The sequence below is a fragment of the Cucurbita pepo genome, chromosome 2 (genome assembly GCF_057944985.1).
Source record: "Cucurbita pepo subsp. pepo isolate OVF chromosome 2, ASM5794498v1, whole genome shotgun sequence".
In the NCBI taxonomy this organism is placed as follows: Eukaryota; Viridiplantae; Streptophyta; class Magnoliopsida; order Cucurbitales; family Cucurbitaceae; genus Cucurbita; species Cucurbita pepo.
This window is the reverse complement of record NC_141799.1, coordinates 1,502,395-1,522,503: the sequence shown is the minus strand read 5'-3', so window position 1 is coordinate 1,522,503 and position 20,109 is coordinate 1,502,395. Positions and strand designations below refer to the sequence as shown.

The following is a 20,109-nucleotide window of genomic DNA, read 5'->3' as shown; positions in this document are numbered from 1 at the left end:
TGTTTGGTTTTGTGCAGCTAAGCCAGATATACATATTGGGCCCAACTATTGGGCCGACATATTGGCGGTTGGGAAGAAAGCAACAACGTTGTTTTTATTGGTCCCGTTGTCAATATGCATAATTACGACTTTGGATTTTTCTTTTATTTTTTTTTTTTTACTTTCAAATTATGATCCATCAGGGTCCATTTATCTTCACGTATGTGAGAGTTTATATCTCAGTATATCCAAAGTAGGTAGAGCGTGATGGGTTTAGAATTTTTAACATTTGTAACTGATATTAGTGACACATTGTGACTAATAAATGTCTAATGTTTGAATCGTATGAGATTTAAGTTATTAATCTAAGGGTATTTGGGGATAAATTAGATTTTTAAAATAAAAGAACAACCCGACAACCTAATATGAAAATAAAGGGTTGGGTTGGGTTGTGAACTCTATTTGGATTGCTCGGGTCACCAACTCAACCAACCCAAAATTTCAAATTGGTCTAAAAGATTTTTCCAACCCAACTGGTATATGCTCCTATTTACTGATCAACACTATTTTAAAAACTATATATTTTTAAAAAACTAATTAAATTTGTTATTGCCAAATTTAGGGTAAAAGAGACCCAATGACTTTTACCTAAAAATAATGGTAAAATTTACTTGCCAAATTTTTTCTTTGGTTGAAAATTTAAAATCTACCCATTAAATAGTTTGTTAATTGGTATTTACTTAAATATGTACTAAATTGAGATTAATAAATAATACCCAAGTAAAAGTCGTACTTAATTAGTGTTAATTAGTGTTTTATGGAGTAGATTGGTTGACATTTACTTGAATGCTTAATTATATAACTAACCTACTATAATTATTACCCAAAATTATTAAAAAAACTTTAATTAACTCAAAACTTTTGAACCAATTCGTTAAATCTTGTTTATTTATAATTACTAATTACAATTAGTGGCTTCTAAACGTTTTTTTTTTTTTTTTTTTGAAATAATAAAAATTTAAAAGGTGATATTAAACAAAAAAAAAAAGAATATTGAAAAAAGACAGTAAATAGAGATAATTTGACGGTATATTTAAAATATTAATTTTATTTGAGAAGGTAACAAAAAAAAAAAAAAACAATATTTATTTCAAACTTACTATAAAATGTATAATCCCTTTAAAATATAGAGAAACAACCCACCATAAATAGAACTCCAAAAAAAGAAGAAAATAAAATAAAATAAAATAAAATACACATTAAAGTAAAAATAGTATTTAAAAAATAAAAATTTATATAATATATTTTTAAAAAATTATTATAATTGGTAAAGTAAGCAAAAAATAATAAAACTAAAAGAAAAGTGGGAGTTAGTTCAAATAGAAAGGATTCCATTCAAAGCAACAGAGGCGCAGGCGTAACTGAGAAGCACCATATCTTCGAATCTGCGTGGGCGCAAATTCTGGGAAAGATATTCTTCAAGTTTCTCCCATCACGTTTCGTTTCACTCTTCAATCTCTTAGTTTCTTTTCACTTTCATCGATTCACCGCCAAATTCTGCAATTAGGATTTCTGGGTTGTTTTTTTGTTGTAAGAAAAGCCGATCACCGGCGTAGATTTTAAGGGTAGCGGCGTTTATTTGGCTTCGTGGGTGCTGTTGGCTTCAGACTTAGTGAAGAACAGCAACACCCACAAGGGTAATTTCGATTTTGATCGAGAGTTATGGCAGTGGAGGAAGGGAAAGAGCCTGCACCTGTCAGCCGGACCAACCAAGTTCGGCCGCTGCCGCTGAGGTTGCTTCAGCTATTTGTGTTGTTTTTGTTTCTTTGCATTGGGTTTTCGGTTGTTAGTTTGTATACGATCCGTCATTTTGGGATTGAAAGCACAGTGACGGCGGTGAAGTCCAATTTCCTTCCCTGTTTGGAGGAGTTGAATGTTAGTTTGGGTGAGTGGATTAAGGCTCCGGTGGATTTGATGCACTCGATGAACGATGAGGAGCTGTTTTGGCGTGCATCGTTTGTACCGAGGATTAAGAATTACCCCTTCCAAAGGGTTCCGAAGGTGGGTTTTATGTTCTTGACTAAAGGGCCATTGCCACTTGCGCCGCTTTGGGAGAGGTTTTTTATGGGTCATCAAGGGCTGTTTTCAATTTACATTCATTCTCTGCCATCGTTCGTACCCAATTTTACTCACGATTCTGTGTTTCATGGGAGACAAATTCCCAGCCAGGTGCGTTTTGGTTTCATCCTGTTGTTTGATGCTTTATGAGCTCTTTAAGGATCATTTCGTCGTGTTACCTTATTCTTTGCTGATGTTTTTATGTGAGATTCTGGGTCGGTTACTTTTAGAGAGTAGAACGAAACATTCTTTATGAGTGTGTCTAAACCTCTTTCTAAGCATAATTGTTTTAAAAACTCGGAAGGGAAGTTCGAAAGAAAACCTCAAAGACCCAAAAGAGGACAACATCCGTTAGCTGTGGGCTGTGGGCCTGGGCTGTTACAAATGGTATCAAAGTCAGACACGGGGCGATGTGCCAGCGAGGAGGCTGGGGTTTGAGGGGGTGGACACGAGGTGGTGTGCCAGTAAGGATGCTGGGTCCCGAATGGGGTGGATTGTGAGATCCCACACTCTCGAGCAGACCCGTTTTAACATTTTAAATGGTCTGAATGATGCTGGCTGTTTTATTGATGCGTAATCTGTGTTCATCCTGAATTGCATCTAACCCACCAAGCTTTTGATGCTATACATTTAGGAGTCCTGTGATGAATACTTGTTCTTCTTGTCAGGTTGCAGAATGGGGACGAATGAGTATGTGCGACGCGGAGAGACGACTTCTAGCCAATGCATTGCTCGACATCAATAACGAATGGTTCATTCTCGTTTCCGAATCATGCATTCCTCTCTATAATTTCAGTGTGATATACAACTACTTAAAGAACTCCAAATATAGTTTCGTGGGTTCGTTCGACGACCTTGGTCCTTATGGGAGAGGACGATATAGGCTCGAGATGGCACCAGAGGTGAACATCACAGAATGGCGTAAGGGTGCCCAATGGTTTGAAGTCGACCGTAAGCTTGCACTCAACATAGTGCAAGACACCAAATTTTATCGGAAATTCAAAGAATTCTGTCAACCATCATGCTACGTCGACGAACACTATTTCCCGACAATGCTCACGATCGAATTTGGCAACAGTATAGCCAACAGAAGCGTCACATGGGTCGACTGGTCGAGAGGAGGCGCTCACCCCGCCACGTTCGGAGGACATGACATTACAAAAGAGTTCTTAGCAGGAGTTTTAGAAGGAAACTGCAGCTACAACGAGCAAAGCTCCACCATTTGCGCCCTGTTTGCGAGAAAATTTGCACCAAGTTCGTTGCAGCCATTGCTAAGCTTGGCCTCGGAAGTGTTTGGATATTGAAGAACAATAGCTAAGTAGAGTTCTAATCAATACAGAAGTAGAAAAAATAGAACACTAAGTCTCTGTAGTTTAGATTCTCACAACAAACACAAGGAGAAGAAGAAAATGGACTAACCCAACAAACAATACAAGACGAATTCATGTAACATCTTGTCGCTCGGAGAGTTAAAAAACGTAATCTTTGTCATTTTACTCGCGTTTTCACAAAAAGATACGATAGTGATCTAGAATTGTGAGATTCTACCTCGGTTGAAGAAAGAAACGAATCATTTCTCACAAGGGTATAGAAACTTCAGTTCTTTTTGCAATATACTTGGACCGAGACGGAAATACATAACGGACTAAAGCGTACGATATCTATTAGCAATATACTTGGACCGAGACGGAAATGGAATGGCTAAGCTGGCTGGTTGGTGAGCACATGAGAAGCACTTTAGGGAAAAAGTGGTCACGCATGGGTGTGGACATTCGGAAAGGAGAGGCGTCCAAATAAGCACGACAGTTTTTGGATCTCAAGGCAAAACAAAAGGCGAATCATTGGGAATTGGTAGCCATTACGAATCGTTTTAACCCATAGTTCTCTATTATTCTATACAAAAATATCTTTACATTAATATTGTATTTTAAAAATATTCGTGAATTTTTAAAAGTTAAAGATATCTCTATGATGTTGATAGACGGTATTGGTTGATATACTGAGTAAAAACTTATTTTATAAAGATAAATGATATTAATGCTATTTTAAAATTTTTAAATGTATTTTTTAATGAAAAAAAAGTTGATATTAATAGACGTTCTTTATCTAAAATTAACTGTAAAGATACTTTTAAGACTCTGTATAGAAAAGTTATTATTATAGTTTTTTTTTTTTTAAATAGAGATTAAAAATTATTTATTTGGGTTTCCATAAAAAAAAAAAAAAAAAAAAAAAAAAAAACATTAAAAAATATAATTTAAAAATTCTGAAAAGCAAGGTGTGAATAATTAAATTAAGCAACTTTTTATAGGCTTATGAAACAGAGCCAACTGTAAAATCCCGAACACACGACAACCGTCCAAATTCACAACATTCATGTGATCATACACTTACAGCCTGTAAATTGCATGCATTGCCACGCGTCGCATTTACAAATGATTGTTTGGTATGGTGGGCCCCAAATTAAAATTAAAATTCACATTTGCAGCCAACATTTTCGTGGGAGTTGGTAATTTCATTTCCTTTATTTCCCCCACGCGCTATTACGAGCACGTGTAATCGATTCGTTGGTGCATGTCGACGGTAAACGACGACGTTTAGTTGAGCCGAAATTGGGGAATTTGGACGGTGGGTGATCCACCCAAACCCATCTTAAGAAAATGAGCTGTCGATCAATGAATGGCCAGCTTGTAATTCGGGCATCTGCCCGTCCTGCCCGATTCCCCTCTCCTCCACTCGTTTTTAAGCCGCCTCATTCTTTACATAAACAGCCCCCACCGCTCTCTTTTTCCGCAGCCAAAGTTCCATTCCATTATTTGCTCTCCTACCTTTCTTCAGCCTTCTTCGTTCATAACCCTAGAAATTTCCACAGCAATGGCCGCCGTCTCCAACGCTTCCTTCATGGCTCTTGTAGCTGTTCTGTTCGCTGTACTCTCCATTGCCGTCGCGCAATCTGCTGAGTCTCCTGCTCCAGCACCGGCTTCTCCGGCTACCTCTGTCGTGCCGTCGTTGAGCTTTGCTTGCGTTGGTGCCTTCGTCGCTCTCGTCTTTGGATCTGCACTTAAGGCTTGAGATTTCGATTGGTTCTTTATGCGTTGTGTGATTTTAGCCATTGATGATTCAGTACTGATGCTCGATATCGAGGGTTTTATTGACTATTGTATTGAGTGTATAGGATATGATTTTCGATATTGAGATTAGATTTTATTAGATCCTGCTGGTTTGTATTCATGAATTCATTGTGTGCTATTTCATTGTTGTTTTCTCTCTATATTGACATTATTTGAGTATATAAGTTATTTCAGTTTCCTACTCTGTTTCATGATATTGAAGATCTTCATTTCTTCTTCTCTGTTCCATTTTCTGGTATTGTTGAATTTCTAAGGTGTTTTAATTTATGATTTAATTGAAATTAGTGTGTAAAGTAGTGGGAACTCAAGTCCAAACCTGTCATCGTCGAGACTAGAATTGAATCTGAAGCGAAACGTGATGAGCTGTCTTGTGGGGTAGACTGTCAACATCGTCACACTTGTAATTGTTTCTTAGTTTTGATAGAGATGTGTTTAAAGAGAAATTATTAAAGAGAAATTATTAAAGAGTTAGAACAATATGACTAATGATTTCACAAGGATGTATCTATGAATTTTATGTTATGAAACATTTATAATATGATCATATCGATTGAATTTTGTTAGAACAACGTGATTACTCGTTTCATGTCAATTTTAATACACATGAACTCATCATTATTACTCCGTCCAAATTGAGTTGAAGAAATTAGTAACTTCTGGATGTAAATTTAAAAATCTTTTGTTAATTAAAAAAAAAAAAAAAAAAAGTAATGAGTAAAGTTGTAATGTTTTTCAAGTTGGAAGGGAGAGGGGTGCGTGGCGGTATATGGATGGACAAGAGAGACGGCCTGGCCATGTGCTTGCGGATACGCATCAAATCCAATTTTATGTGGCCTCGTTGTCTGTGATATTTGGAACGAATCACGCCATTTGTATGAGTGCTAATAAATAAATTAGTGAAAATACATTTTTTCTTTCTTTTTGAGAAAAATTCAGAGTTGAATCGCTTACTTGCTCTGCGATTTACGAAACGTCCCAATCCCCAATGTTTCTTTTTTTCGTTTATGGCATTTGGTTCTGTTTCTTTCTTGCAATAGCTGACAAACATGAGTTGGGAATTTGTAGAATTCGTTTGGGTCAGTTAGAATTTGATTATTTACCATGTACAAACATCCTTGCTAAGCATAAGTCTACTATCAAAATTTCTTAATTGAGACTCGAAATTAGAGTTTATATTAAAACTCTCGAGAGGGTCGAAAGAACACCCTTTTGAGATGGTCAGACTTGTGCAAATTTCTGAATTGAGACTCAAAATTGGGGTTTATATTAAAACTCTCGAGATGATCGGAAGAACACCCTTTTGAGATGGTCGGAAGAAAACTTTTATAAGATGATGTGGGGGATGTGCAAGATATGTACAAATTGGAGAGTGGATGAAAAACACCCTCAACCTCTCCTCCTACTACCTTCAAACTTGAAAAGAGGAACCAAAAAGGATGTGAATAAAATTGAATAAATAAGAGAGCAAAGGAACAAAAATGAATTCCCTACATCTTGAGAGCTATCTTCATTTTGGAAAGGGAATCAGTGGTTTGTACATATCATGGCATCCCCTAAGAGGCTTCTGCTAGGCTAACTCACTCCGAATCCGACTCCATGTTGCCCATTGCCTTCAACCCTCTCGGTCTCTGCCATCATCCATGATCAACATCCTCATGAGTATTCATTCATTAACAAACACATCCTAAAATCAAACATATTTAAGAAGTTGTACCTTCTTTGAAATCTTCTTCTCTCGAACTTCGTAGCGCTCCAGAGTGAGATCGGATAGCCATGCTCCCGGGCTCACCAGCTGCATCCATGGTTAATAATAATCACACTTACTACCATCATCCACATTTTACATAACACTATGCATCATCTATTTTCACTTCAAAGAAATATCAACTATTTTCTTTATTTACTTAAACAGTGAGAATTATTCCATTTTTCCCTTTTCTTCTACCCTCAGAAACAACGATGTTGAGAATGCGGAGAAGACAAGGGGGAGTGATACACACAAACAGCACAGCAGCCGACCTGGAAATACCGTACACTGTCCTATCCCATACAAGAACGTGAATCAAACGCAGCCCCTGAAAGCTCTAGTCTTGTTTTGTAGCATTAGCATTCCAGGGAAGACTTTTACGTCTAAAATTTCTACTTTTTTTTTTTTTTTTTTTTTTTTTTTTTTTTTTTTTTTTTTTGGATCACTTCCTACGCTACACACAATAAACAAAGTAAAAAAAATAGGAGATAATAAATGGGTAGTAGTTAATAGAGGAGAACAAGGGGGGCTTACGTTGACGGTGCGTTGGATAATCTTGGCACGTTTCTTGGGTCTCTGTGGCAACTTGGAGCCCTTGATGACCAAGAAATCCTCTTCTTTTTCCTTGTTCGTCAAAGCAATCGCGAATTTTGGCGGCCACACTTGGGGCAAACCGGCCTCCCCACTGCCACCGGACGAAGACCCACCCTTTTTGCTATCGTGCGCCGTGTCCGATGTAGCCGCTGATTTGTTGTTATTATCATTATGGTGATGATTGTTGTTGTTGTTGTTGTTAGAGTGGTGATGATGGTGGTGGTTGTTGTTTCCTCTTCTATCGTGCGCCCCTCTGTCCGGCGAGGCAATTCCCCGGACCCCGCCGTTTCCGTGCCCTCTCATCGCCCCCGTCGTCTCCGAGTTCCTAAAAAAGGAAAATAGTAAAGATATCGAATTTTTTATATATAAAAAAAAAAAAAAAAGTAAAAATAGAAACTAGTAGAAGGGATGATTTAAAGAAAAAGTCAAATTCCAAAATTGACCTTGGGGGAAAGATCTTTAAGATCGCTGAGACAGGTAGCGAATGCGGGTGAGGATTTTTAGCTTTGGCTTTTGGTTTTCTTGCTTTTTCTTTGCTTTGCTTTTCCAGGGTGCTCTTAATTTCTTTTCTTTTAAACGAAAATACTGTTTCTTCTTAGCCGTTGGATTAACAAATTCCTTCAAGATCTTTAACATTACGTATGACGACGCGTCAGGGTGGGTGTAGTGTATGGGTCCACCCCCCGCCCCCCACCTCCCCCATAATCCCAAATCCCAAATTAATATGATCCCACGGCTCCCATTGGTCTCTAAAAACCCTTACGCCAACACACATCTGTCAGCTGTCCACCCAAAAAGCATAAAAATCCCTCATTTGGGCATTTTCACAAACACCTTTACTACGAAAGAAAATCACAGATGAACATAGATTTCAATTCGTTTAAGCTAATGGAGAGTACCTGAGAATGCGCTGATGAGGAGGTGGGAGCTGCGGGGAGGATCCTCTTTGCCGAAGATTCAAATACCCATTGCTGCTGCTGTTATGATTAGCAGCAGCAGCAGCAGGAGAATGGGTGATGGTGGTCCGGTTCGGGGAGTCTTTGTCGGCTCTCACCACTCGCCGGTCGATACGGGCGGTGGTCCTATGAGCCGGAGCGGTCGGGTCGTTTTTGTCTCTTCCTTGGACCTTCATGCATCTAAGCCGCTTCCGGTTTCCCCACTGCAAAAGGAAGTCCGATGGTGCGGCAGCGGCGGCGGCGGCCTGTCTTGTAGCATCGCAACTGGATCTCAATAGCAACGACCCTTCAGCTCCTCCGCTGCCGCTTCTACCCGAAATGTCCACTTTATTATTGGCGGTGCCGTTACTGTTGTTATTGCTTCTCGGAGGATCCCTTTCCATCAGGCGTTTAAATTACTGCAATTGAGTTAACCCCACAGTTAGTTTCGTTAATAAAACCATGGTTCAATCTCCAAACGTAAGCAAGGAAGAAGGATTTTGCCTCCAACACACACATGATCGTCCAGCTATTTCCAAGTTCAGATAACTCATAATTGAGAGCGCTGGATGAGGAAAAAAGAAGAAGAAAAAAAAAAAAAAAAAAGAAACAGAAACTCTGCTAGGAACTTAATTATTCGAGATCAAAATCAGGACAAGTTGATTACAAGAATCGAAATGAGGAGGTTTCTTTTCCTTTTAGGTGCAGAAGATCATAGATCTAAGCCAGAAATCCAGTAATGGGTAACAGGAACAAAAAACAAACAAACAAAAAGAAAACAGGGAAAATTCGAACTGGCGATCTCCCAATAGCGAGAAATCAAATGGAGGGGTAAATTCCATCGATGAACAGTTCTGAAGATGGAAAGATATTCTCAATCGCCACAAGAATAAAAGAAATTCTCGGGTTCTTCGAAATGAGGGAAAGGAGAATAATAGAAGCAAGTAGAACACTTCTTCAAGAAGAGCGAGATGAATAAAATTGATGCATTACCTGAAAACATCAACTGAAGCAAACAAAAGAGAAGTATAGGAAGCCGATTGGTCTCATTAGATGAAGATAAGGAAGAATCAAATAGAAGTCGGATTTCAAAAGAACACCTCCGCCCTCAACCACCAAATGGGGGGGAAAACGAAAGAAGCCACAGTATAAAACAACAACTGCAAATCAAAATTCTGGACTAAATCTCAAAATCCTACTAAAATATTTACGATCTACGATTCAGGAAAATTTTCTTTACCTGTGATATAAAGAAATTCCAAGCACGGCCAAAAATCAAGACGAGTTTTGCTTCGTTTGCTCTTCAGACTAAGCGAGAATGCGAATCAGAAACCAAATTAGAACGACGGAATTCCATCTCTCAGAGTCGTCTTCTCTGACTGTCGAAGAACAACCGTATTTCCATCGGTAACATCCAATCTCCAATCTATACAACACTGCGGATTTCTTCACACAAACGCTTAAATCCGTTCAAATGCATCTACAAGGAAGAACAAATTAAAGAAAATCAATTAACAGAGTTATTCCACAACACAAAAATACAAATAACTGACAACAGAGTAAAAGAATTCTCACAAAAAATTCAAGCCTCCGTAATCTTCACAACCGCCCTCCGACGATTACAAACGAGACGGCATCGATAGGGCAAATTAGGGAGCAAAATTCGCTCAGAAATCAAATCCACACCGAATTTCTTGAACTAAAAATTCCCGAATGTATCCGTGAAAAAAAAAATTAAACAAAAAAGAAAATCCAACTCTCTTTAATTAACCCTTCAGATGGATCAATTGCAGAGGACGGAGAAAAATTGAAGCACGGAGCGAAATTGTTCCACCCGCAAGCTTGTCTACAAATGACAGATCCTCGGCATTCTGGACTAGAATTGAGAACACTAAGCTTCGTCCTCGATTAAAAAACAATAACGAGAGATTAAGAACAAAAGGGAAAAGCTTCAAAGGAGCGCCACAAGAACAGCAGAGAGCTTCTTCTTCTTCTTCTTCTTCTTCTTCTTCTTCTTCTTCTTCCTGTTCGTCCCCTCGTTTTACCACAAATACAAAACACACCCTTTCCCCCCGTCCTAGATGAATCGGAAATTTATACCCTCAATTACAGATTGAATCAATATCCCACGCCCGTGATTTCTCCCCCGTTCATCACAAATCAAACGACTCTCCTTCCATCTCCCAATCCTTCCACCTTTACGACGTCGTCTTGCCTTCCCTTCACCATTTTTTCTCTCACGGCCTTTTTTTAACGCCAAACGGAATCTTCAACGTCGTCAATTCTTTTATTTTCTTTATCGGGTCGGTCCGACAGCCCATCCGCAGCGTCCGGTTTCCATAGTTAACCGTGGTTAATTATCTAACCATGGTGGACGGATGAAGGAGATGGCATCCAGTACGACCCCGTCCATCTTCCGATATGTGTGCTGGACAAATCTCAACCCACTTGCCAATTAATTATATTTTGAATTTTTGCCATTCAAATTAAATTAATCACAATATTTTTCGCTATTTAAATAAATAAATACCTCAAATAAAATGTTTCTAAGATTTCTTAAATAAATTTGGAATTATTTAAATATATACTCGAAGAGGTAAGGGCATTTCTGTAATTGTACACATTAAATTTCTAAATAAGACGTGGATGAAATATGAACCATGGAAATTATCTCGAAAATTTGTTGTCATTTTCCATAATTAACCTCGGCAACATATTCCATTTGACACAAATTTTTGTATCTAAAATTATAAAGCAAAAGTATATTCTATTGATCCTTCTACTTTTGTAATTTTCTGATTCTGACCACATATTTATTACAATAAAGAAAACCATTATTTCACTATCAGTCCCTTCAATAAAGCCTGCAGCCTTAAGTACTCTCCCGGACATGGCCGTACCGACGGCGGAGAACGACGGCTCTAACTTGTACGGATCCCGGAGTTTCACCCACATAGCTGTCTCTTGAGTTACTTTCAATTTTCCCACTGCCGTTGGTTTTGTAAAAAGTGGCACACGACGGTGCAGTCGTCGAGTTTGGAAGCTGGGTAGCGTTTCCAAGCCTCAGTCGCCGCCTCCACCACCGCTTTCGCCGCCGCTTCTTCGCTCTCCGCTTTCCACACGATCGACGCTACTTCGTCGTTGCTCAGCACGTCCCAAATCTGAAAAAGTTCAAAACCCGACATATTTAAAACATAATACACATGTCACTAGAACAATATTGTCTTTTTTGTGCACGCTCTTCAACTGATATGGACTTCACAATCCAACGTTTGGGGCCAGTGTCATTACTAGTACATTACTTGGTGTTTTAATACAATTTGTAACCGTCTAAGCTTAACGCTAACAGATTATACTTTTTTGGACTTTCACTTTCGAGCTCCCTCGTGATTTTATTAAGATGAGGTTTCACACCCGTATAAAGAATGTTTTGTTGACCATAGAAGGTGGATTACCCCATCAGTGGCGAGAACGATGAAGTGGTCGTCGGGAGCGAGACGGCGGTAGGAGACATCGGGAAGAGCAATAATGCCATGTTCTTTAAGAGCAAAGTCCCCAAAAGCTCTGGACATGGCCAGCCCCGGCGCGTCCTCGTTCGGCAGCCACACTCTCTGTATATGCGGCTCTTCTTGTAAAGCCAACACTCTCCCATTACACTTCCTTATCCGCTCAGCTTCGTCTGCAAGAACACACAAAATCTGCTTTAATTAACAACAAAAATATGACTATTAATCTTTAATTTCCGACATCTTACCCGGCAAACCAGGCTTCAAATCAGTCGTTAATTGAACGGCCTCGATGCCATTCTCCGTCACCCTCCCCATCACAGCCCTCGAATCCCCCAAATTCGCAATCACCAAATCTTCTCCCTGTTTTGAAGAACACCCATTACTCAAAACACAATTTTTTGCAAAACCCATGTTTTTTTTGGTCGGAATTTTGGTTCTAAATGATATTTCACCTGTTTGAGAATGATAACAGCGGTGGTTCCACTGAAAGAACAGTCCAAATTCTCTTGAAGTTTGATCTCCTTGTCCATCACCTTGAAGGCAGTGACCATAGCTTCTTTCCACCCAACAAAATCAGTCTCAGCTTTTGAGACAGCACTTAGCAACAGTGGCGGCAGTCTACTCTTCGCCATGTTGCTGACAGTATGACCATTTGTTCCATGCCCATCGAACACTCCGAACAGAGCCCTGCCCTGTTCGCCGTACTCCTAGTGGAAACAACCAAAGCAACGTAAATTCAAAAGCTTAAGCGGTTGGGTTAAGCTCAAGAGATGGAACAGTTAGCTTACCTGATAGACAAAGGCAGCATCTTGATTGATCCCTTTGTTGCCTTGCTTGGAACACACGGAATCGGATCTCTGTTCTTCAAAAGCAAGCTCGTTTGCTGCACAAATCGCCGTAACTTTAGTTTCATGGCGAATCTGAGAAGATGCAGCGGATATGCAGATTCCCATTTTCAACTCCCACACAGAGAGAGAGAAGGAAAAAAATTAATATAACACAAAGTTATTGAGAGAAGTTGAAGAAGCAACCCCCTTTTAACAAGAATTCAATGGCCCCACATGAGTAGATTAGCTCAATTAGCGCTCATATTATATTATATTCCCGTTCAACTTTCAATTTTGTATCTTATTAAACATAAATTTTTAATTTTTTAGACTGTACGTTCGTAATTTAATAGAAACGTACAATCTTTGGATACCCCAAGACTCTAGCGAACCGACAAAACAAAAGAAATTAGAGTTCGCGAGAAATAGGGACCAAGGAAGAATAATATAAGCCAAGATATAGAGGCTGAGTAGTTGTATAGTTGGAATCAAGGAATGGTTGACTTATAAAACATTATTTTATTATTATTATTATTTTTTTTTTTTTGGAGAATACAAATTATTCCATTACGAAATTAAAAGTTATAAAAGTTATAAAAATGATGCATTTTTATTATTTTTTAAATATATTTGGCGGTTTATTTGAATAATTTATGATTAATGAATTAGTCAATATTTTGAAAATAAATAAATTGGAAATGATTAGATATTTAATTAATGGTAATAACCCATAAGCCTATTTGAATATACCGGAGCGTGCACGAAAGGGACCCACCTGGCAGCTGGGTTGGATAAATGAGAACCGTTGATGAAGGTGATGGAGGAATCTTTGAAATTGGAGATGACGTGGATCCAGTGTCAAAAGAATGAAATGCCACCAAAGTATGGGGGATGGGGTTTTGGGTCCCACCTTCCTACTGCAATGAATCTCATCTCATCACACGTCAGCATGAATTCATATTTTTCAATTCCACGTAGTTAGGTATTATTAATAAATTATTATAAATTTTTAAATTTTTTTTATTTTATGAAGCCACGAAATTGTAATTCTAATTAATTGTTCTAATTAAGACGTAAACAATTTTTAATTTGTAATTAAGGAGTGGTATATGGAGATTAACTTTATGTTAATGTGAAGGGGCAAAGGTGTAGCTTCTGGGAATGTCAGAGAGCTTTTTAATTTAATTTTATTGTTAGTTGAAGGCTTTGATGAGAGAGTTTTAGCAAACCAAAAGTTGACTTTAAATTTAATAATAATATTGCATCATTTTCAGGAACTTTGAACTCAAACAATTATTGAATCATGGTGCCAAGTGGCAAATGCTTACACAATCAATCTAACGATCAATAAGTTGAACAAGTGATTTCTTGTCACGGTTATGCTTGTCCTAAGTCATGTTGCCCATGGCTGCATGCATACCCGTTTTGTCACGGTCATGCTTGTCCAAGGCGTGTTGCCGACTGCATACCCGTTGCATGCCAAAACCCTTGTGTTGTATCAAGGTTTGGTAGACTTGAAATGCCTCAAAATGTACTCTAGAGAGATACGGCTAGTTATTAATTCTTCTAGAGTTTTATGCCATCTAAGTTGTCTTTTTCGCTTATAGCCTCTAAGATTACTTTCTTCATTTCTCTCAATCATGCTATCTCTCTTTGCCCTTGTTTTTAAAACCTTCTTATAGCCCTTGTTTTTAAAACCTTCTTATAGTGGGGCTAGAGGTTTGGGTATATGTTGTCTAGCTGAAGGCGAACGATTTTGAGTTGGTTGACTCACTCAGTGGTGAGAGTGAGTGCCACACAATCACTTACAAATCCTATAACAGTGCGATTGTGACATTGATCACCTACATAGATTTTAATATCTTATGAGACCCAGGAGGACTGTACCAACATGTAATATGATTCATAAAAATATACGACATTCTAAGCAAATAAGAGCGTAACAAAGTTCATACCGTACCATTAAGTGTCGTCTCTCTCATCGTAAACTTGTCTATATGTACAATAAACAAGACTTAATCTGTAACCATGAAAAAAAAGAGAGAAGCATCAGATGACTGAAGAGTGAGGTACCATTAAGCCACAGCAGCAATAACAACAGCATCCAGATTTCCACTATTGTTTTAAGCCCTTCGTCTCACTGGCTGGTAACAGGGACAACTTCGTTTGCAGGGATGGCATCAGCAGGGGGTACTTTCTTTGTAAGAAGCTTTGGTATGTTGAGATCGTCTAGTGATATTCGTTGCTGGGGGTGTGATAACAACAAACACATGCAACGGTAAAGAACACGTGCAACTCCCTGGCCGCTCTCAAAAATATAGCCTTCATACTGGCTGACAAGATCAAGGGCATCAACTAAGGCATCATAGACCTCCTGTGGGCAGTTGTCTGGTCCAGGCTTCTCATGGAGGTAGATAACATCTAAAGTGAAGAGTTTTTGGTTCACAGGCCATTGATGTTGTGGTCGTGTTGATGATCTACAATATATAAGAATCTAAATGCAACAATGGTTATAAACATGATTTGTCAAGCATTCATTGGAACATACGGAGTTCAAGGTCTGATAATCTAGGCTAACTCATAATTTCAGAACAATGATATATTCTTTGAGTTGAATCGACAGATTACGAGTATTGGTATAATGAGCATACCACTCTTAGAATATGATTCTGAGCGGTCGACTTTCTAGCTTCATGAGCAGCTAATCGAAAAAGGCTGGTAAGATCGGCATGACTGCAGGAGGAAGTAGGAACAAGCCCCCTGATTGCAGCTTCTACAGATGCAATATCACTGCTAAAATCTTTTTTGAGCTACAATCATAAACATTTTGGATTAGAAGCAGACATTTCATCTAACAATAAAGCTATGATCAAAATTGGGCTTTCTTAAGCGGAAGCTCGAACAATATTTCAATCGGTTAACAACTTAGCTTGTCATAAGAGTGCAAGAGTAACAGTATATGCATAGCACAGAGAAAAGTCCTCACCATGCCTGTCTCCAGGTTTCACTACCCCAGAAATGTTAGGAATCACAAACCTCCATAATGGTATGATATTGTCTACTTTGATTATAAGCTCTCGGTGGCTTTACTTTTGGTTTTCCCTAAAGGCCTCATATCAATGGAGATATATTCCTTACTTATAAACCCATGATTATCCCTTTAATTACAATGTGGGACTCCCTTCAAACAATCCTCAACAATCTTCCTCTCAAACAAAGTACAACATAAAGCCTCCCTTCAGACCTATGTAGCCCTCAAACAGTCTCCATTTATCAAGGCTCAGCTCCAGAAGTACACCCTTTGTTCGACACATGAGGTTTCGATTAGTATGGCTAAGTTAAGAGCATGACTCTAATACCATGTTAGGAATCCCGAACCTCTACAATTGTATGATATTGTCCACCTTGAGCATAAGCTCTCATGGCTTTACTTATGGTCTCCCTAAAAAGCCTCATATCAATGGAGATATATTCCTTACTTATAAACCCATGATCATCTCTTTAATTAGCCAATGTGAGACTCCCTCCCAAGAATCCTCAACAAAAAAGACTCCAAGAAAGGATACATAAAGGATACATAGGAGATATCATCTTCTCCCTTTCCCCCTTTAAATACAATATCAAACCAACACCTCTTAGAAAGAGTAAACAAAGTGGAGAGGAAAATGCGTTGGATCAGCATGGTTGAGTTATATTCTTCAATTCAAAGTTGCAAATTGATTACTAGTTTGATCAGCAAGTTTATGCTATGTACTTCAACTATAAGTAGCAAATCAGATACCGATTGAACAATAAATAAGGACCTAAGAGGATAATCACATTCACACTATGCAAAATCTTAAAGTTCTATGAGTTGGATCAGAGGCAAAACTCAGATATAGTCTCCAAACAGAATGCCAAGTACAACTCAAATTGCATAAGAATTTAAACTGCGAGTTTCCAACCAAAGAACAATCCATAATTTCTCCAGAACCACATTAAATCCTTGATCACTAGTTACAATTTCAGTTCACCAGTTTAGGTCAATAAGCATAACGATGCGCAAAATGCTAAGAACAGAAAGGCTGTCCGTGGAGTTAAAAAGACTGGAAGAATACGAAGAAATATATATAACTCCCCTAAAATTAAAATTACCTTTAACCTAAAACAGACACAAACCCTAGAAACTTCATCATCCCAATTCTAAATTTCTGGAAAATAGAAAGAACAGAAGGACGAAAGCAAGATCAACAAGAAATAGGCGATGGATAGGGCATTACCCAAGTGGCAGATTTGGCGATGGTGGTGAAGGCAAATCGGTGGTCGGGATTCATGGAGAGTTTGGCGTGGACGAAGAGAAGAATTGCTTGCTTAATGGAGTCCATTCTGGTGATCGGTCGTCCATTAGAGCCGGTGGTTTTGATCTCGACGGAGGATTCGGGGTTCACATCTATGCAGAACAGAATGTCTTCGTTGTTAATTCTCGTTGGCTTCAGCGAGAATCGGCTTCCTCCTCTCTCCCCTTCGGTACCCTCCATGGTTCTCGCCGTCGCTCTCTGCAAATTGCAACACAGAAATGATGTGGTGTCGATTAATTAATTCAGACAATTAATTAAAATAATCCAAATATATAAAATAATAATTATTATTATTATAAAACTTTCGGTAAAGGGGGAACTGTATTGGGGGTAAATTTGTAAATTGGACATCTTAAGCGGCCCAGACCAGTAGTCTACGGCCCATTAAATATTGGTAATGACCCCATGAAATAGTGGCCACTAGCCTACCAGTCGGGTCGGTTATCGGGTGCCGATTAAACGGCCCATCCCTACTTGATTTTTGTTTTTGAAAATGGGAAAGGAAGGAAGAAACAAAACCGATGAAAACCTAGCCGCCTCACGCCTGATCCCCTTCTTCTTAATAGTTCAGTCGCCCCGCCGTGCTCTCCGTCGCCCTCGGTGCCACTGCCGTCCCTCCTTTACTCTTGCCTATCCTACTGCGCTGTGCTGCATCAGTTCTTCTTTGATCTTCTACTCTATTGGTCTTAGGTATTCTCTCTAGTCTTCGTCTTTCTAATTTCATCGTATCAAATGGATGAACGTCAAACTTAGATTGGAAGCGAACCTCGTGGTTTGATTGAAAATCTGTTTTTCCTGTTCAAGGACTTTGGGTAGTTGTCGATTCTTACAAATGGAGACCACTATTTCGGTTTAGGAAAAGTTAAGTCGTAATGGAATCAACACTCATTAGCGATTGCCTCTTTTACCTTTTCTGCTGGCAATTCGTAGAATTTTCTTGGAGTATTATAATGATTTTTGTTAGAGCTGAGTGATAATCGAGCTCTGTGGAATAGAATAGAGAATGTTCTTCTCGTTAACTGAATGCGTTAACTGAATAGCAGTGGTCTGTGGATAAGTCTTAAGATTGTGTAATTTTTTGTGCAGCTGATCGATCATATTATACAAATGCCTAAGAAGAAATCTTCTAAAGCGGCTAAAGAGGTGAAAGAGAAGGTCATCACAAAGGAGGAAAAATCCAATGCTGTGGTAAAAAATGAAAAGCCCAATTCTTCCATAAAGGAGGAAAAGCCCCCTTCAGTAAAGAAACGCAGTGAAATCGATGAAATTTTCGCTGGGAAGAAGAGAAAAAAACCGGAAGTTCAAGAGGCTAAGAAACCAAAACAAGAGGCATTGGACAGACCGATGAAGCTGAAGAACAAGAAAAGGGATGAGACTCAGCCTAGAAATGACTTTGTAGACCCACCATCACAGGGTAGAAAGAAAACTGGGGATGGACTAAAGATTTACACAGAAGAGGAATTGGGTATTGGCAGTGCAGACGCAGGAGGCACCCCGCTTTGCCCATTTGACTGTTCTTGTTGCTTCTAAACGTCTGTGTTCAAATCCTTTCTTTCTTCTTTCTTTTGAAGATGTTGCTTATCTGGTAAAAATTCTGTAACATCTTCAAATTCTATAATTTAGATTTTGCAATTTTGAAGATGGCTGAAGCAGTTTATTTCTTTCCATGTGGCTGGTGGTGGGTCCTATCTGCTATAGCATCAGTTTTGTAGGATATGCCTTAAGATCATAAATTATGAATTGCATATAGAAAATATGTTATCTTGGGCGGTGGTGCAACAGTCCATTGTTAGCAAAACTCTTCAAAGGCTTCCACTCAAGGTCCAAAATTCTTTAGTTCATTAGGTATGTCATATGGGAAAGGGAGGTTTCCACACCAGTTTCATTCTACTCCAATCTCCACCATAGTGGTTTTATTTGTAGACTCATGCTTGTTATTACGATAGATTCATATGTTTAGGCCTGAAAGTTACCAACTTATTATGAATTGCTTGTCAAGGCATTTACAGTTGAATTGTATAGATTGCTTGGACCTTGTGGTGTTATCAAAGCTGTGAAGTCTAAGATTCAAATACTGGAGAGATTGCTTGAAATTCTTTAGTTAACGGAATTTTTGAGTGTTGATTTTAATATCATTCTTGTCAATGAATTGTCATTTCAATTTTAATCATAATATGTATAGGAGTAGAACATTATTAAAGTCCCTTATGTCTTATTGCTTCGGGAAATATTTAACCTGGCGCTCAATAATATGCGACGGGCATTCTAAGTAGCCTGAAGAGTTTGGGTGATACTCTAAAATGTGTTCGGGATGATCTTCTGGGCTTCGCTCATCGTCATTCACAATATCTGAATTGCAAGGCTTTATTCTCCAATGAGTCCTCTATAATTAAAATATCTCATAATAGGAAAAAACTTTGTTGCAAATTTATGCTCATTAAAAGTTTGGGTGTTCAATCGAGATTGTTCTGTGGACAACAAAAATGGCAAACTCGGAATTATTTTCAAGGTAGTTTCTCAGAGATTAAAGGATGATAGAATTGCAAGATTTTGATGGTATTTTACCAAAAAAAATTTATAACCATTTCACTAAATTGGAAGAATTGAGAAAAACGTTTGCGTGGTCATTAGGAATGATTCTAAGAAAAAATTGGAAGAATAAATCCAAGATTTAGCTGCTTTAAATTTGAAGGAAGCCATGAAGAATAATCACTTCCCCCAATCGTGTTCAGTAGCTCTTTATAGGCACCGTGCAAAAGGTTGTTTGTTGTAAGATAAAAGAACAAACACCCGTGTCTGACTTGAGTGCCAATTCAAAATTAATTTTCTCCCATAACCTCAAAAACAAATTCATCAATCGAATCAATCGATTACTTTAAAAATCTTTTGAAATATGCAGATGAAGAGGTTAGAGTAAGCAAGGAAAATGTAG

General features: G+C 38.5%; 5 protein-coding genes across 6 annotated transcripts; 2 read left to right on the top strand and 3 right to left on the bottom strand.

Annotated features, from left to right (window-relative positions):
* Nucleotides 1-1,348: 1,348 nt before the first annotated feature.
* Nucleotides 1,349-3,588, top strand: LOC111788209 (glycosyltransferase BC10). Its single transcript, XM_023668479.2, has 2 exons — nt 1,349-2,208; nt 2,766-3,588. Exons 1-2 carry the CDS (start codon nt 1,702-1,704, stop codon nt 3,399-3,401), a joined length of 1,143 nt encoding a protein of 380 aa, XP_023524247.1. The 5' UTR covers nt 1,349-1,701; the 3' UTR covers nt 3,402-3,588.
* Nucleotides 3,589-6,534: 2,946 nt separating this feature from the next.
* Nucleotides 6,535-10,536, bottom strand: LOC111788243 (uncharacterized). Of its 2 annotated transcripts, XM_023668537.2 has the most exons (6): nt 10,080-10,536; nt 9,745-9,984; nt 8,469-8,923; nt 7,510-7,894; nt 6,943-7,020; nt 6,535-6,856 (listed from the first exon to the last, which is right to left on the bottom strand). In XM_023668537.2, the coding sequence occupies exons 3-6, from the start codon at nt 8,906-8,908 to the stop codon at nt 6,806-6,808; spliced, it is 954 nt and encodes a 317-aa protein (XP_023524305.2). In that variant the 5' UTR covers nt 8,909-8,923; nt 9,745-9,984; nt 10,080-10,536; the 3' UTR covers nt 6,535-6,805. The 2 variants fall into 2 exon arrangements, with proteins under 2 accessions (XP_023524305.2, XP_023524306.2); XM_023668538.2 differs by lacking the exons at nt 9,745-9,984; nt 10,080-10,536 and adding an exon at nt 9,498-9,639.
* A 715-nt stretch (nt 10,537-11,251) lies between these two features.
* LOC111788248 (Protein phosphatase 2C family protein) lies at nt 11,252-13,027 on the bottom strand. Its single transcript, XM_023668547.2, has 5 exons — nt 12,802-13,027; nt 12,466-12,720; nt 12,259-12,373; nt 11,960-12,183; nt 11,252-11,665 (listed from the first exon to the last, which is right to left on the bottom strand). Exons 1-5 carry the CDS (start codon nt 12,964-12,966, stop codon nt 11,480-11,482), a joined length of 945 nt encoding a protein of 314 aa, XP_023524315.2. The 5' UTR covers nt 12,967-13,027; the 3' UTR covers nt 11,252-11,479.
* Nucleotides 13,028-14,722: 1,695 nt separating this feature from the next.
* LOC111788267 (BRISC/BRCA1-A complex protein) lies at nt 14,723-17,424 on the bottom strand. The gene is made up of 3 exons (XM_023668577.2): nt 17,100-17,424; nt 15,492-15,650; nt 14,723-15,334 (listed from the first exon to the last, which is right to left on the bottom strand). Exons 1-3 carry the CDS (start codon nt 17,355-17,357, stop codon nt 14,978-14,980), a joined length of 774 nt encoding a protein of 257 aa, XP_023524345.2. The 5' UTR covers nt 17,358-17,424; the 3' UTR covers nt 14,723-14,977.
* Nucleotides 17,425-17,677: 253 nt separating this feature from the next.
* Nucleotides 17,678-18,818, top strand: LOC111788323 (stress response protein). The gene is made up of 2 exons (XM_023668652.2): nt 17,678-17,867; nt 18,264-18,818. The coding sequence occupies exon 2, from the start codon at nt 18,285-18,287 to the stop codon at nt 18,705-18,707; it is 423 nt and encodes a 140-aa protein (XP_023524420.2). The 5' UTR covers nt 17,678-17,867; nt 18,264-18,284; the 3' UTR covers nt 18,708-18,818.
* The last annotated feature ends 1,291 nt before the right edge of the window (nt 18,819-20,109 follow it).